Raw genomic sequence first — 12,835 nt, forward strand, 5'->3', positions numbered from 1 at the left:
TTTCTGCCATTCTTTTCTTTTCCGACAACGGCATATCGTGCGCATGCTGGTGTTACCTTGTAAACCTCTCATTAGGCCTACGTGTATGTATTATGTCTTGAGAATATAGGCTAACTCTAACTTCAGTTCAAGTTTCACAAAATTCTAGTGACTTTTTAGTGCTTCTCTGTGTTTGCGATGTATAGTCAACACAAAATCCACCCACTTCGGCATTGATGAAAGAGATTGAGAAGTGTTTCTCTGTAATTGAAGGATGTAAGGGCTCGCAAATATTTACTGAATCAAAATGCATAAGGACAATGATTTATTACTCATAATTAGACTAACAGCTTAAAGGGAGATTGATGCTTCTTAAAGCTGTTGGTTGTAATTGATGGATGACCATGTCACATCTTCATTTGTGCAATTAGGGTAGGATAGCATGCTACCTACTTGTCATGTCAAGCTACATTACAGTGGCCTGTTTCTGCTTTTGTTTTAGCCTCTTCAAAAATGAATATTTAACTTCAACATGAAAACTTTTAGGTTCAATGTTGGTTAGGCTATACAATTCTGCTGCCACTGTTTCGGTCCAGAGCGTGAGAAAATAAGAGCAGTCAACTTGAACAATGTATTTGCAATTTAAAATCCCCAACAACATATTATACTTCTCTCTTAGGCTTTAGACCTATAGACCAACAACACATCCCACGTTATTATTTCCCGTATTTGTGTTTAATGAAGTAGATAACGTTACAAAACACAAATTGCAGCAATATTTTTCAATTTAACAATAATACTCATCATCATCAGTTCAATAATAGGATACAGTTTTCCAACTATAGCCTATGTATTAGAACCATCAGTCATATCCATTTGTCATATTATTGATGTAAAATACATTACTTTTACACCAGCATGAGAGTAATTCAACATCTCATATGTTAAACCTTGTTCAATCTTGTTAAACTAACGAGTCACAAATTATATGACTCATACAACAAACACGTCAGTATAGTTATTGAATGTATTATGAAATTAATATTAGTCTATTCTTGCTGTTGTTAATTCTATAATTTTTTCCTATAGCATATTATTGCTTTTATTGGTATTACTATGCCATGCAATTAAAGGTGGTCTTGTGATTTGTCTTGTTGAATTCAGTGATTATGCCAGTGGCTCCAAAGAGTTTACATAAAGATTAAGATGGCAGGTCAAGCATCGGAGTGTATGCCTATCAACAGAGGAACACGACTGCAAACATATCAAAGTGTCATCTGTGTAAGGTGATTCAACTTGAGTGCTTAAAGTTGAGTCTCAGTATTCTAATCAGATTCTTTACATGTTTCCTCAGTCACATTATTAAAACGCTGACTTTATTCAAAGTTAACAAACTTTTTGTTACAATAAATACCGTTTTTCCAAAACCAGATGAGCCTACTCATTTCGTCCAGTAAACAAAATGTAGAAAATCCCACTCCCACTGTGTGCATATATCCATGGTAAATTCCAACTTCATAACCAAAGAGCACATGTAATAGAGTATTCTATGACCGTTATCCGTTAACCATCCAATCAATAGATCTAGGCACGCTAAATGTGATGTCCAGTCATGATTTTTACTGTCAGTATTTTGTTACTTCGAGTTAATTTGAAAGTGGTCCACTCTGGTGAACAGAATGATGCTTAAGACGCATAAATTAGGTGTTCATACAATTGAGGGGAACCTTCATTGTTCCTCGTTGATGGTGCTCTGTGCCGCTTATGTCTGGTCAAAGTGCCCTCAAAGTTTATGGAAAGTGTGGAATTCCCTACTGACGCAGAACATTTGTGCTCTAAACCCATTTGTAAAATGTAAGAGGATGGTTGCTTGCTGCTTACATGTCAAACAAAACATAGGCTAAAATAATTACATAGCCTATATCTCATTTGGAACAGAGTTATCCACCTGATGTGGAACTAACAGCATTTTCCTCAATTATCATTCTAAAATGTCAATGACTATTGTTTGCTCGTTTAGGACGTTGCTCCGCCCCCCATGTTTGTCGTAAACCTGGCTCATGGCTACAATAAACCGAGCTAAGAGCACCCTGGGCTCGCCTCCTTCTCCAAGGCGATCAATCGGATCTCAGGCGTAGTACAAGCACTCTCTTACGTAGACGATCCAGAAGGAGAGAGCTGATACAACAACACGGTTGATCTGCTCAGCAAAATCTACCTGCTTTCTGAACCATGTCGTTGAGCCCAAAGCATACAACGCCTTTCTCAGTGACAGATATTTTGAGTCCTATCGAGGAAACATACAAGAAGTTTGGTGGCATGGACGGAACAGGGAACCTAACCTCTCCATTGGGAGCTTACCGACAGCCCCAGGTGTCTCAGACTGGCATGCAGCAGCACTCCATGGGCCACAATGCTACCGTGTCGACCACTTACCACATGCCACACACTGTCTCCCAGTTTTCGCACAGCGCTATGGGGGGATACTGCAATGGAAGCATTGGCAATATGGGAGACCTCCCGTCGTACCAGGAAACCATGAGAAATAGCGCAGCAGCAACAGGGTGGTATGGCGCCAATACTGATCCAAGATATTCAACAAGTAAGTTGCCTTTTGTATTTTATTTCGTTTTGGGATGTTTTGTGACTCGTCTCAACACAATTTATATAAAAAAGCTTTTTATGGCATACACAAACACTTAAATATGTACTACATTATTCACCATCCCCAAATACCATTTAAGCCTTACCTAATCCTTTACACATTGCTCTGTATGTGTTAAAACACGTGTTCTTATTTTTAAAATCCAAATATTACTATTGTATTGTATTTGTTTATTATAGTATTGCAATGTATAACAATGTATTACTGTATGTACTTGATTGATTATTATATGTCTATTATAATTATTTTTATTCGTTATATTTTTTACATGAGCCTTATCATTTTTTGCAATAGTCACAATGTAGACCGTACCAATATTTCCTCTCTGAAATTATGATTTATATTTTGTATTTGTTTACAATTACGCATGGCACATATTATATGGTAACACCATTTTAGCAAGACATGTTGGTACATTTAAATTCCTGCTTATTGAATGTGCGTATATGTATGTATATTTTTAAGTTTCTAGATTCATGGGACCTTCCACAGGTATGAACATGACTGGAATGGGGACCCTGACGGGCATGGCGGACGCTTCCAAATCTATGCCACCTCTGCATGCAGCGCCCAGACGAAAACGTCGGGTACTCTTCTCCCAGGCTCAGGTGTACGAGCTGGAAAGGAGATTTAAGCAACAGAAATACCTCTCTGCGCCTGAGCGGGAACACCTGGCGAGTATGATTCACCTGACGCCGACTCAAGTTAAGATTTGGTTTCAGAACCACAGGTACAAGATGAAACGACAGGCCAAGGACAAAGCGGCCCAGCAGCTGCAGCAGGACAGCAACCTTTGTCAGCAACAGCAGTCCCCGAGGCGCGTGGCAGTTCCTGTTCTAGTAAAGGACGGTAAACCGTGTCAGAACGGTTCAAACACGCCAACAGCAAACCAGCAGCAGGTGCAGCAACAGCAGCAACAACAGGTACAGCAGCAACAGAACGGACCAGGGGTCGTGCTCCCTGCTTCCAGTAATGCCATCAATCAACATCACAGTCAGCAGGTCAACGCCTTGGTTCAGGCCCAAGACCTGGATGAGATGTCACCTAGCCCCCCCTCACTCCACAGCCAGATAAACATGTCTCAGATTGACACGTCTGCTGTAGACTACACCAATAACATGGTCAGTTCAAACCTCCTTTACGGCAGAACGTGGTAGGACCTACTGCCATTTTTTTCAATTTTTATATGTTAACCTGCGGATGGGCCCTTAATGAAACAAGAAATATATCATGTTGATACAAACAACTGTGAGAAAATGGCGCCCTTATTGGCTAAGAGGACAGCGCGCTTTAGGCGCATCAGCTGGTCAGGGCACGTTTTCTTGACATTTCTGAGAGGGAGACTATTTTTGAACATTACGCGAAATGGCTGCCCTTGAAACCGATTATGTCGATTCTGGACCTTTTGTAATCAATGTTATGGACTCCCTCATGATGTTAAAGTAGTCAATGTTGTTGAACAGGAATGCTGCTCCACTTTAGGGGACTGGGAGAAATGGAGGCTAGGTGGGTTCAGGTATGCTATGGACTTCTCTCAAGGTACTAACCACCTCCTTTGCGGTGAAAACCTGGTATTTTATGCTATTAATATTGTAAACTAATGTATTCATTTAGACTTAAAGAAAGTAGGAACTGTATATTTGGCTAACACACAAGAATGCGTTTACCTGTATAATACTTGTTTTACGTCAACTTTTTGTTTTCTTTATTCTTTTGTAAGTTAAAACGAACAAATGCGTGATGGCTGCTGTATATGTTTCAAACCAATTGAACGTTAACAATAAATCACTTGAAGTGCGAGCTATTCCTGACGATTTAATTTTTATAAAGACGTGGCTGGAGTATAGGCTACGTTTTCATTATGGAGTGATTGAGACCAAATTGAGTTGGAACGCAAGGTCGACGGGGTAGTACCCAGCATTGTTCACGTGATATTTGTTTTGGAGAGGTATCGCAACAAATGTATTCTACAGGTTCACATATGAAAGGGTCAAGTTTAAAACAACAAAAATATGTGATTTATATCACTACAAGGCTGTTCTGAATACCATTATTAGAGTGTTTAATAGCCTACAACCTTGACACATACTCTGTATTCATAAAGAATAATTCTGAGATGAAAATTCTGCTTTCATTATAATCAACTGGATTTATAATTATAGAATGTAATCCAGTATTATTAAGCGGATTGTTTCCGTGACTTAAAATCATTAAAAATTGGGTAAGATTCTTAAAAGTGATATGTAGCCTATCCAGTAATTATGTGGAATACTGCCAATGACCTGCAATTATTGTTATAATAGTGTACGTCTTCTCCAAATATGTAGGATGGGATAAACTGTTATTTAAATAATTTAAGATGGACTCGACTTTAGAAAACTACAAAAACTATTGTTATTTGCATTTGTATACAAATAGCCTCCAATCGTCTATTATAGGCTAGACGTGAACATTGTTAAGTAGCTACTATTGTGAAGAAAAAAAAACTGACATAAAACCAAGTTTATAATCAAGTGTTTTTTTCATGAACATGAATTAAAGCTATTCATTCGTTTTTATGTAGGCCTATAGTATGACTATTTGCGCATAACATTTCATTTGGCTGGTTCTAAACAAAATGGGAATTCTGTTCCAATTCAGAATGGAAACAACAGCACTGAAATTGAACAAATACTAGTAACTTTTTTACTAATTTACAATATTTGAATAGTTCCAAGCTAAAAAACGACTGATAGGCCTACATAATAGCGTAACACAGTAGGCTATTCAACGTAGTTTTTCCAAATATTTGTACCTACAAAATCAGGCAAACGCCTGACACGTAAAACGGCATGTTCTATAACACAGTAGCCACGGGTCAAACAACCAAACGCTTTCGACTCACATATAGTCAGTGATGGGTAACAAGAACGACCACAGACCTTAACATACGTCTTCTGAAATAATCTCAGGTATATTAATAATATACATTACTTTGAATATTTTATAATATGGTAATTATTTTGTGGTTAACTGTAAAATACAACATCACTTTTAAGTAAGTCTCATGCCTGCCCAGTTTTTCATTATTCAGCAGTGGACAAACCTACAAATATGGGTTGGAATATGCTGCAGGACTCCATAGCCACTGGTCATTCAAACCGGTTTGAAAATTGCATCTCAATAACAGTCATGATGATACCCAATAATCGTGCAGGTGATGATGATGGCCTATTGTTGTCACTGCATCCTCTCAATGAAGAGGAATCTAAGAGCCTCAATTTACAATAGCTTCAAATAACTTACAGCTGTATGTATATGTGCAATAATGTCTCCACCAAAATGCATACTTGGAGATCTATTTCAAGGAAGAATTAAAGCCCATGTGATTAAATGAAGAACCCATCACAATAAATGTCTAAGTGTATGTAGGCCAACATGAATGGTTCTACCAGTCAAAAAGTATGGTGCACACGGGCTGGCAAATAATGCTGGTTGTCGTTGGCTGTAGGCTTTATCGAGGCATGGGGATGTGTATTTTTTGAGGAATTTAATTTAGTAAAAGAGTACTGGTAATATATTTAATTCTATTAATTACACAGATAAAGGAATCAGTATATGTTCCTCGGTCTACTTTTAAGCCTATAGTAGCAATCAAGAGGCCTTCCACATCACGTGAATAAAATATGATTTGTGTATGACATCACATACAGCAGAGATAGGAAAAGTTCTCAATGTGTTAAATATACTTTAATTTACTCAGTGTTAAACATGAACATTCTTTGTTTCACTCAACAAACATTTTAAGGCTGTATTATTCCCTGTTTCTGGCAGATAGAAAACTATTTCTTGCTGCTAAATAATTTGATTCTAGCAAGGGGCCTTGTCTGTGGTTTCCCCCGATTCTACTTAATATTATCGTATAAGGAAACCTTTTCAAGTCCTATTCATGTGTTCCTCAATTGACCATGGCGACCTAGCAACCTGGTTGAGTGCTAATTGCCCGGGGCTTAATGTCATTGGTTGTACATTCCCCATAATAACATTGAAACAACCTTTGTGAAAATCTTCATTTTAAATGTGGTGAAAAATTATAGACATTATAAGTAATGTAATCATGTCCTGCATGCATAAATGAAAGGATGTTTTCTTTGATTATAATTCTAAAGTGTAAACATAAAACATGAATATCCTAAAATATATGAATTTACTCAATATAAAAATATATTTTGTGGTAATTCCCAAGTAAAGTTATTAAACTCTACAAAGAAAATAAACCTTGTTTATGCATGGTATACTGGGAAGGCGGTGGACAACAAACTCTCCAACTGGATTGGGTAATGTGTAATCTTGGATCGAGTTATTCTCAGTGTCTAAGAACAAAGTACCCTGGAATTTGAAAAGGTGCTGTGAGCATTCTCCACTTACCTCCCCCTACTTCCCCGATCCTCCCCCTCCTTCTTTCTCCATCTCTCCTTTTTGCCAAAGATAGTCCCCAAATCTTGCCCCACGTGAAATGATTAGGGGACGAGCACTGCTTTTCATTGCAGTGGCAAAGGATGCTTTGATTGACGAGTTCTGAGAGAATTTAATTAGTGTAATGCCCTCCCTTTCTGGCAAGAAGAGACAGTCTTTTCTATGACAAACGTGTCTCTCGTCCACTGTTGTTTGGTGTCTTCAGAATGAGTCATTGCGGCCCTATATTTATGCTGCTTGCGGAAACCATCAGCTTTTGGGATCAAAGGAAATTGTGCCCTAGGAGGTAGAAACTTTTCTAATTCTAGTCATTTGAACTAGAAAAATAGCTCGCAAATAATCATCCTGCCACAGAATGAAAAACATTTCAAGGAGGTCAGAGGACTCAGAAAGCAATTCTCTTTCTAATAGATTTCCATGAAATTAAATAAATGACACCACATTTTACCATTGCCTTTGCTTTGAAGATAACATGGGCTCACTCACATGGATGACTGACATACAACAGCAATGATATGCCATTCCAGGGCTTAAACTGTCTAATTCCGTTGCTTGCTATGAATACAATTTTTGCAATATGTAGCATTGTGCAGACCAAGCAACCTTTTGAAGACTGTTCTGTGTCACTCCTAGATGGATGGAGAGGCAGGACTGACGGGGGAAACATGGTCGCCATCCCTTATTAGAGAACCATGTCACATTCTCTCCAGTGCCTGCTTGTCTTGCCGCCACCGGTAATCCCCCCTCCAAGTTCCCTATGCATTTTATTCAGTTCCTTCATAAGTAGTTAAAGAAACTGTTTTCAGTTGGCACTAATAACTACTGACCTGGAGTGACACAGGCGCACAATGGGTTTGTCAGGCCTGAAATGCTGAACCAAAGAAGCTGATTAGGAACTCAAGTGGTTTGAAGCAAGAATCAATGGTGGGTCTGTCCTGATGCTGCGCTTCCAGCATGGTGCTGATAATGGCAGAACACCATTAGGTATGCCTCATTAAGTCCTGTGAAGCCCTTTAAGGGACATTTGTTTAGTCCATCCAAAATCTATTACTGATTTCATCACTTACTGTGGTTCTGTATAGCTGGACTCTGAGGCACACACATTGGTATGGTCTGTAAATATACAAGTATAATAATTACTCAGAGATAGATACTTACACTTGACTATGGAGAGGCTGACGTCTTTAAGTGTAACATGTACATACAATACTAAACTTTGTTATGCTTTACACACACTCGCTAGGATAACACATGACCTACACAGACAGTTTAATCAATTTAGGCTGCATTACTAAGACTTACTGTAAGTCGCTCTGGATAAGAGCATCTGCTAAATGACTAAATGTAAGAAATCTCAACCAGTTGCAAACTTAGTACATTTACTGTCAGCAGCTGGAAACAAACTATTATTAAATTTACATTTGCATTTAGTCATTTAGCAGACACTCTTATCCAGTAAGTACAGGGACATTCCCCAGAGGCAAGTAGGGTGAAGTGCCTTGCCCAAGGACACAACGTCATTTTTCACTGCCTGGAATTGAACCGGCAACCTTCTGATTAATAGTCTGATTCCCTAACCGCTCAGCCATCTGACTCCTTTCATTATACTATTACCTGTCATTATACCATCTGACTCTTCTCATTATTCTATTATACTACTGTCTTTGTATTGTATGTTAGAATAGACATTCTTTGTCATATATGTTGTACGTATCTAGTTGTATACATTATAAAGAAAAAGGCTGTGCATAAAGGTAGGCTGGGGGTAGACCCCAGTGCAATATTTAGTTATGAAACTGCTCTTTGTTGATGTAATCCTAACTCTAAGCCAAAACACATGAGTTTGACAAGTAACCTTAACCAGATAAAAGTCATTCTTAAGGACGAGATGTGATGCCTAATGATTTTCTTTTTATTGTGGCAAAAAGCTTAATTGAAATAGCAACAAACAATACTTCTGTCAATATAGGATCTGTTTATGGGTAAAAAGTACATAAGTTATATATACAAGTAATGAGTATTGTTGACCCAAACAATCGTGACAAAATATTAACTGGTTAGAATAGTATGTTTGTAAATGACAATATGCTGCCCGTCATTTATTCAAGGGGACAACTTTCAAGACACAAGGTTCAAGATATGAGCGTAGTTGGGCTTCAAAATATGAAAAAATAGGTTGTGATGTGGATCAGTGAGGTATTCAAAATTTACACAAAGCTATACTTTTAAACTAGTGAACAGTTTTTTTCCAACTCACTGTTGCCAAGGCAATGGCCAGCTGCAAGTGAGGCCTGTTTGTTTACAGGGGCAAGGTTGAAGAGTAGTTCAGCTCAGGCAGAGCAGAGGATGGAAGGGATGAGAAGGATCCCTGTGTGTGTGTGTGTATGTGTGTGGGTGCGTGCATGTCTGCTTGCGTGCCAGTGTGTTTGTGTGTGTCTCAGCTATGAATTAAGATCTCAGGGTCCACTGCTCTGCCCACACACACACACACACACACACACACATTTTCCCTCACTATACCAGTAGACAATTAAAACATGGAGAACAAGCCTTCAATGTAGAGGTCTGTCAAATTAAGCCCAGATGGACCTAATCATTTCAGCAAATTTGACATTTGATAATCTCTTGGGCCCATACAGGGAAGAGCCTCAAAACCAAAGGCCCAGAGGGCCACACAGCCAAAGAGGACCACCCACTTTCTTTTCAATTATCATCTTGCAGCAACCTGTCTCCTCTCCACCTTTGAGCAGAGGATTCTGACAACACTCCAGAGAATTACAATTAGACGCCTGTTGTCCCCCTAATAAAGTCTCAGACTGTAGCTCCAAATCCAAAGTCTGTAGACCATGTGACCCTAGAGACAAACAGGATTACACCCTAAATCCCATGTTCCTTTTCTCTCTCACCTCCTGAGTAGTGATGGTCAATAGTCCCACAGCAGAAGACACGAAGGAGTCACTTGTGTTTATACTGGTTACAACACTGTATTTGTAGATCTGTCTGGAGACATTCCTTGTGGTGCAAGTTGGTCGGTCAGCCTACCTGCATGTGATTGCTGTATATATGTCATTGGTGTGATGATGGCATAATGAAGATTATTCAAATAACTATAATACAGCTAACTCCCTTACTTGAAATACATAATAGCCTCTAACTATACACTTTATATTGCTATTTATAATATCTGCCAAATCAACTTGTCATTTTGAGCTACAGCAATAAAAACATTATATCTGGCCTATCAATTAGGCCACAATCCACATAGGACAAAGGCTATATTTTAGATGGCAGCCATATTGGCCCCACTATATGCTCAAGTGTTTATTTGCCCTGCTTTAACCAGCTGGCCAGATGAGGGCCAGCAAGGATACATTGACTCCACCCCACAGGGGGTAGTTGTGCAGCAAAAGGATAAATTGAACCCTTTTTTCTCCAACTCCCTCTCCACAATGCACCACAGCCAATCAAAGAGTCCAGTCTTTTGTCCAGTAACTGTGTGTACTGGGTGGTGGGACAAGACAGAGACAGAGGCACCACACCAGACTGCCCCCACCCACCAACCCCTGAAATCCCTGTCCAGCCACACTTCAGTGCTAATGGCCAGCCAGGTCCTGCTGCCCTTAATCAACAGGCCATGTTAAAACTGCCCTAATCACAGCTAATCCTGCCTTTGTGTCACCACCTCCCTGCCAATAGACCTCATCACCCTGTCTGTATTGATTCATGCAGGCAAATTATGATTTGGTGATTTGTTGGTCAATCTATGGATCATGTGCAGCATTCAGGAGGACATCATCAAACTTGTAATTTAAGTGTCTGCAGGACTTATTTATATTATATATAAGGACAGGAGTGAAAATAACATAAATGTAATGTGGAAACATGGCTTTACATGGCATTTTATGATAGGCATATAATAACCAAGTAGACCCTTCCCTTGTGAGAGTGATAAACAAATGACATTAAATTCCTCAGTCTTATCATTGGATTTGTGGCGATTACACTAACTGGAAAGAACAAAATATCTGAAATAGGCGTTATTCTCATAACTGCTTTACACAAAAGCACCAATTTGTGAATTGAAAGGAAGTCCCATGCTTATAATTCAAAGCTTTTAGTAATATAAATATTTTACTTCATGGAAGTAATTGTCTCTTTTACATTAATAACCAGCTAGTGTTAATTACTAATGTGCAAACACTTTAGGACGGGTGGGGATGAAAAGACGGATCATTTTGTCTACAAATTAATCTGAAGTGATCATTTAAAGAAGAATATACCTTGTAACAAAAGCTAAATATTTCATTCAATTGTGACAGGCAGAAAGGATTGAAAAAACTATTAGGAACAGAAATCCTAATATTAATAACTCTTCCAATAATCTAAAAGCATTATCAGGATAGATTGTTGACTACCAAGGGCAGTGCTAACTTCCTTGTCTTTCTCTGTTGTGGACAGAAATCTGGATGTTTCTCAGAATGTTTTTTTTCTAATAAGCCACCACTTCACATCCTGACCACCAATAAGACTTCTTATGCAAATTCCCTCCCTCTGTGCCAAAACGATGCATCTGACATTTTGTCTGTCGCCGTGGGAGAGACACTACTTACACACTTTAGGAGAAAAAATTAGGTTGTTAGAATGTACAATGCGATTGAGTTTTAATCTGAGTGCTGAACTGCAGAAAATGGATTAGGTAATTGCCATACTTTTCAGGACTATGAGGCCATAAATTAAAATCTCCAACAACTTCTCAAGTGACAACTCATCTAATCAGGAGGACAATCATGGAGAGGTCTTTCTGTTTACTGATTGCTCTAATCAAAAATGGCTTCTTCAAACACAGCTAATTGACGAGTTTACTCACGGAAAGGAAAGGCAGACATAGAGGGGCTACTGTGGTGATTTGAGGGACCCAAATATCCCCATTTGCATTGAGTGCCACCAGAATGCACTTGACTCCCACAAGTTATCAGCAAACCAGACAATTATTCATCAGGCACAAATTGGCACATCAAAGTCAAATCAGAGAATTACTGCCAGAAACACCCTGAGGCAGGGGCTGAGAGAGGAAAGGTAGCCTTTGATTGACCGCAGTGCCCTTCCTTCAATCTGTCGCCCACATTACCATGCTCAATACACACCGCCAGCCGCACGCTCACAAGTGGCCGACTCACCAATTCGGTGTGTGGGGATGTTTTCTGAAGAGAGTATGCATTTCTCCAAAAAAGAAGGTTGGTTGCCTCGGTTATAGTACAGTAAGCTGCATTCATGCATTTGTTCAACTTTTGTAAGCAACATTGGGATCACCCTCACAAACACATGAACACAACTTTCAAACAGCAGTTTTTTGTGATGAAAACGAATCTAAGGGAGATGTAGAGGACAATTGTATTTCTCTACAAGACAATGCAAAAGTGTAATGATAGACTACTCAATGTCTGGTAAAGTAAGACTGATCAATGTGGATCATTGATCTCAGCTCTGTACCACTGCTGGCAGTTTCATTTCCTACCTACAAAAATAATCCTTACAAACCACTGTGGATTTAACTGGATGTAAAACTACATGAATAAGGTATGGTACCCATTGAAGCCCATTTACTTTTTCCACATTATGTTACAGACTTGATTAGAAATGTTTTCAATGTTTTGACAACAATCTAGACACACATCTAACAATCTCAGTAACCAGGCAAGGATGGCCATGGTGAATTAGGTGACAAATAACCTAATG

The 12,835-nt window shown here is 38.9% G+C and overlaps 1 protein-coding gene across 3 annotated transcripts; it reads left to right on the forward strand.

Moving 5' to 3' along the window:
- The first annotated feature begins 2,211 nt into the window (after window positions 1–2,211).
- nkx2.4a (NK2 homeobox 4a) lies at window positions 2,212–3,801 on the forward strand. Of its 3 annotated transcripts, none has more exons than XM_084683253.1 (3): window positions 2,212–2,581; window positions 3,110–3,567; window positions 3,643–3,801. In XM_084683253.1, exons 1-3 carry the CDS (start codon window positions 2,212–2,214, stop codon window positions 3,799–3,801), a joined length of 987 nt encoding a protein of 328 aa, XP_084539379.1. The 3 variants fall into 3 exon arrangements, with proteins under 3 accessions (XP_084539379.1, XP_084539380.1, XP_084539378.1); XM_084683254.1 differs by having other exon boundaries at window positions 3,664–3,801; XM_084683252.1 differs by having other exon boundaries at window positions 3,110–3,801.
- The last annotated feature ends 9,034 nt before the right edge of the window (window positions 3,802–12,835 follow it).

Source organism: Hypomesus nipponensis, chromosome 3 (assembly GCF_054491055.1).
Source record: "Hypomesus nipponensis isolate SF chromosome 3, ASM5449105v1, whole genome shotgun sequence".
In the NCBI taxonomy this organism is placed as follows: domain Eukaryota; kingdom Metazoa; phylum Chordata; class Actinopteri; order Osmeriformes; family Osmeridae; genus Hypomesus; species Hypomesus nipponensis.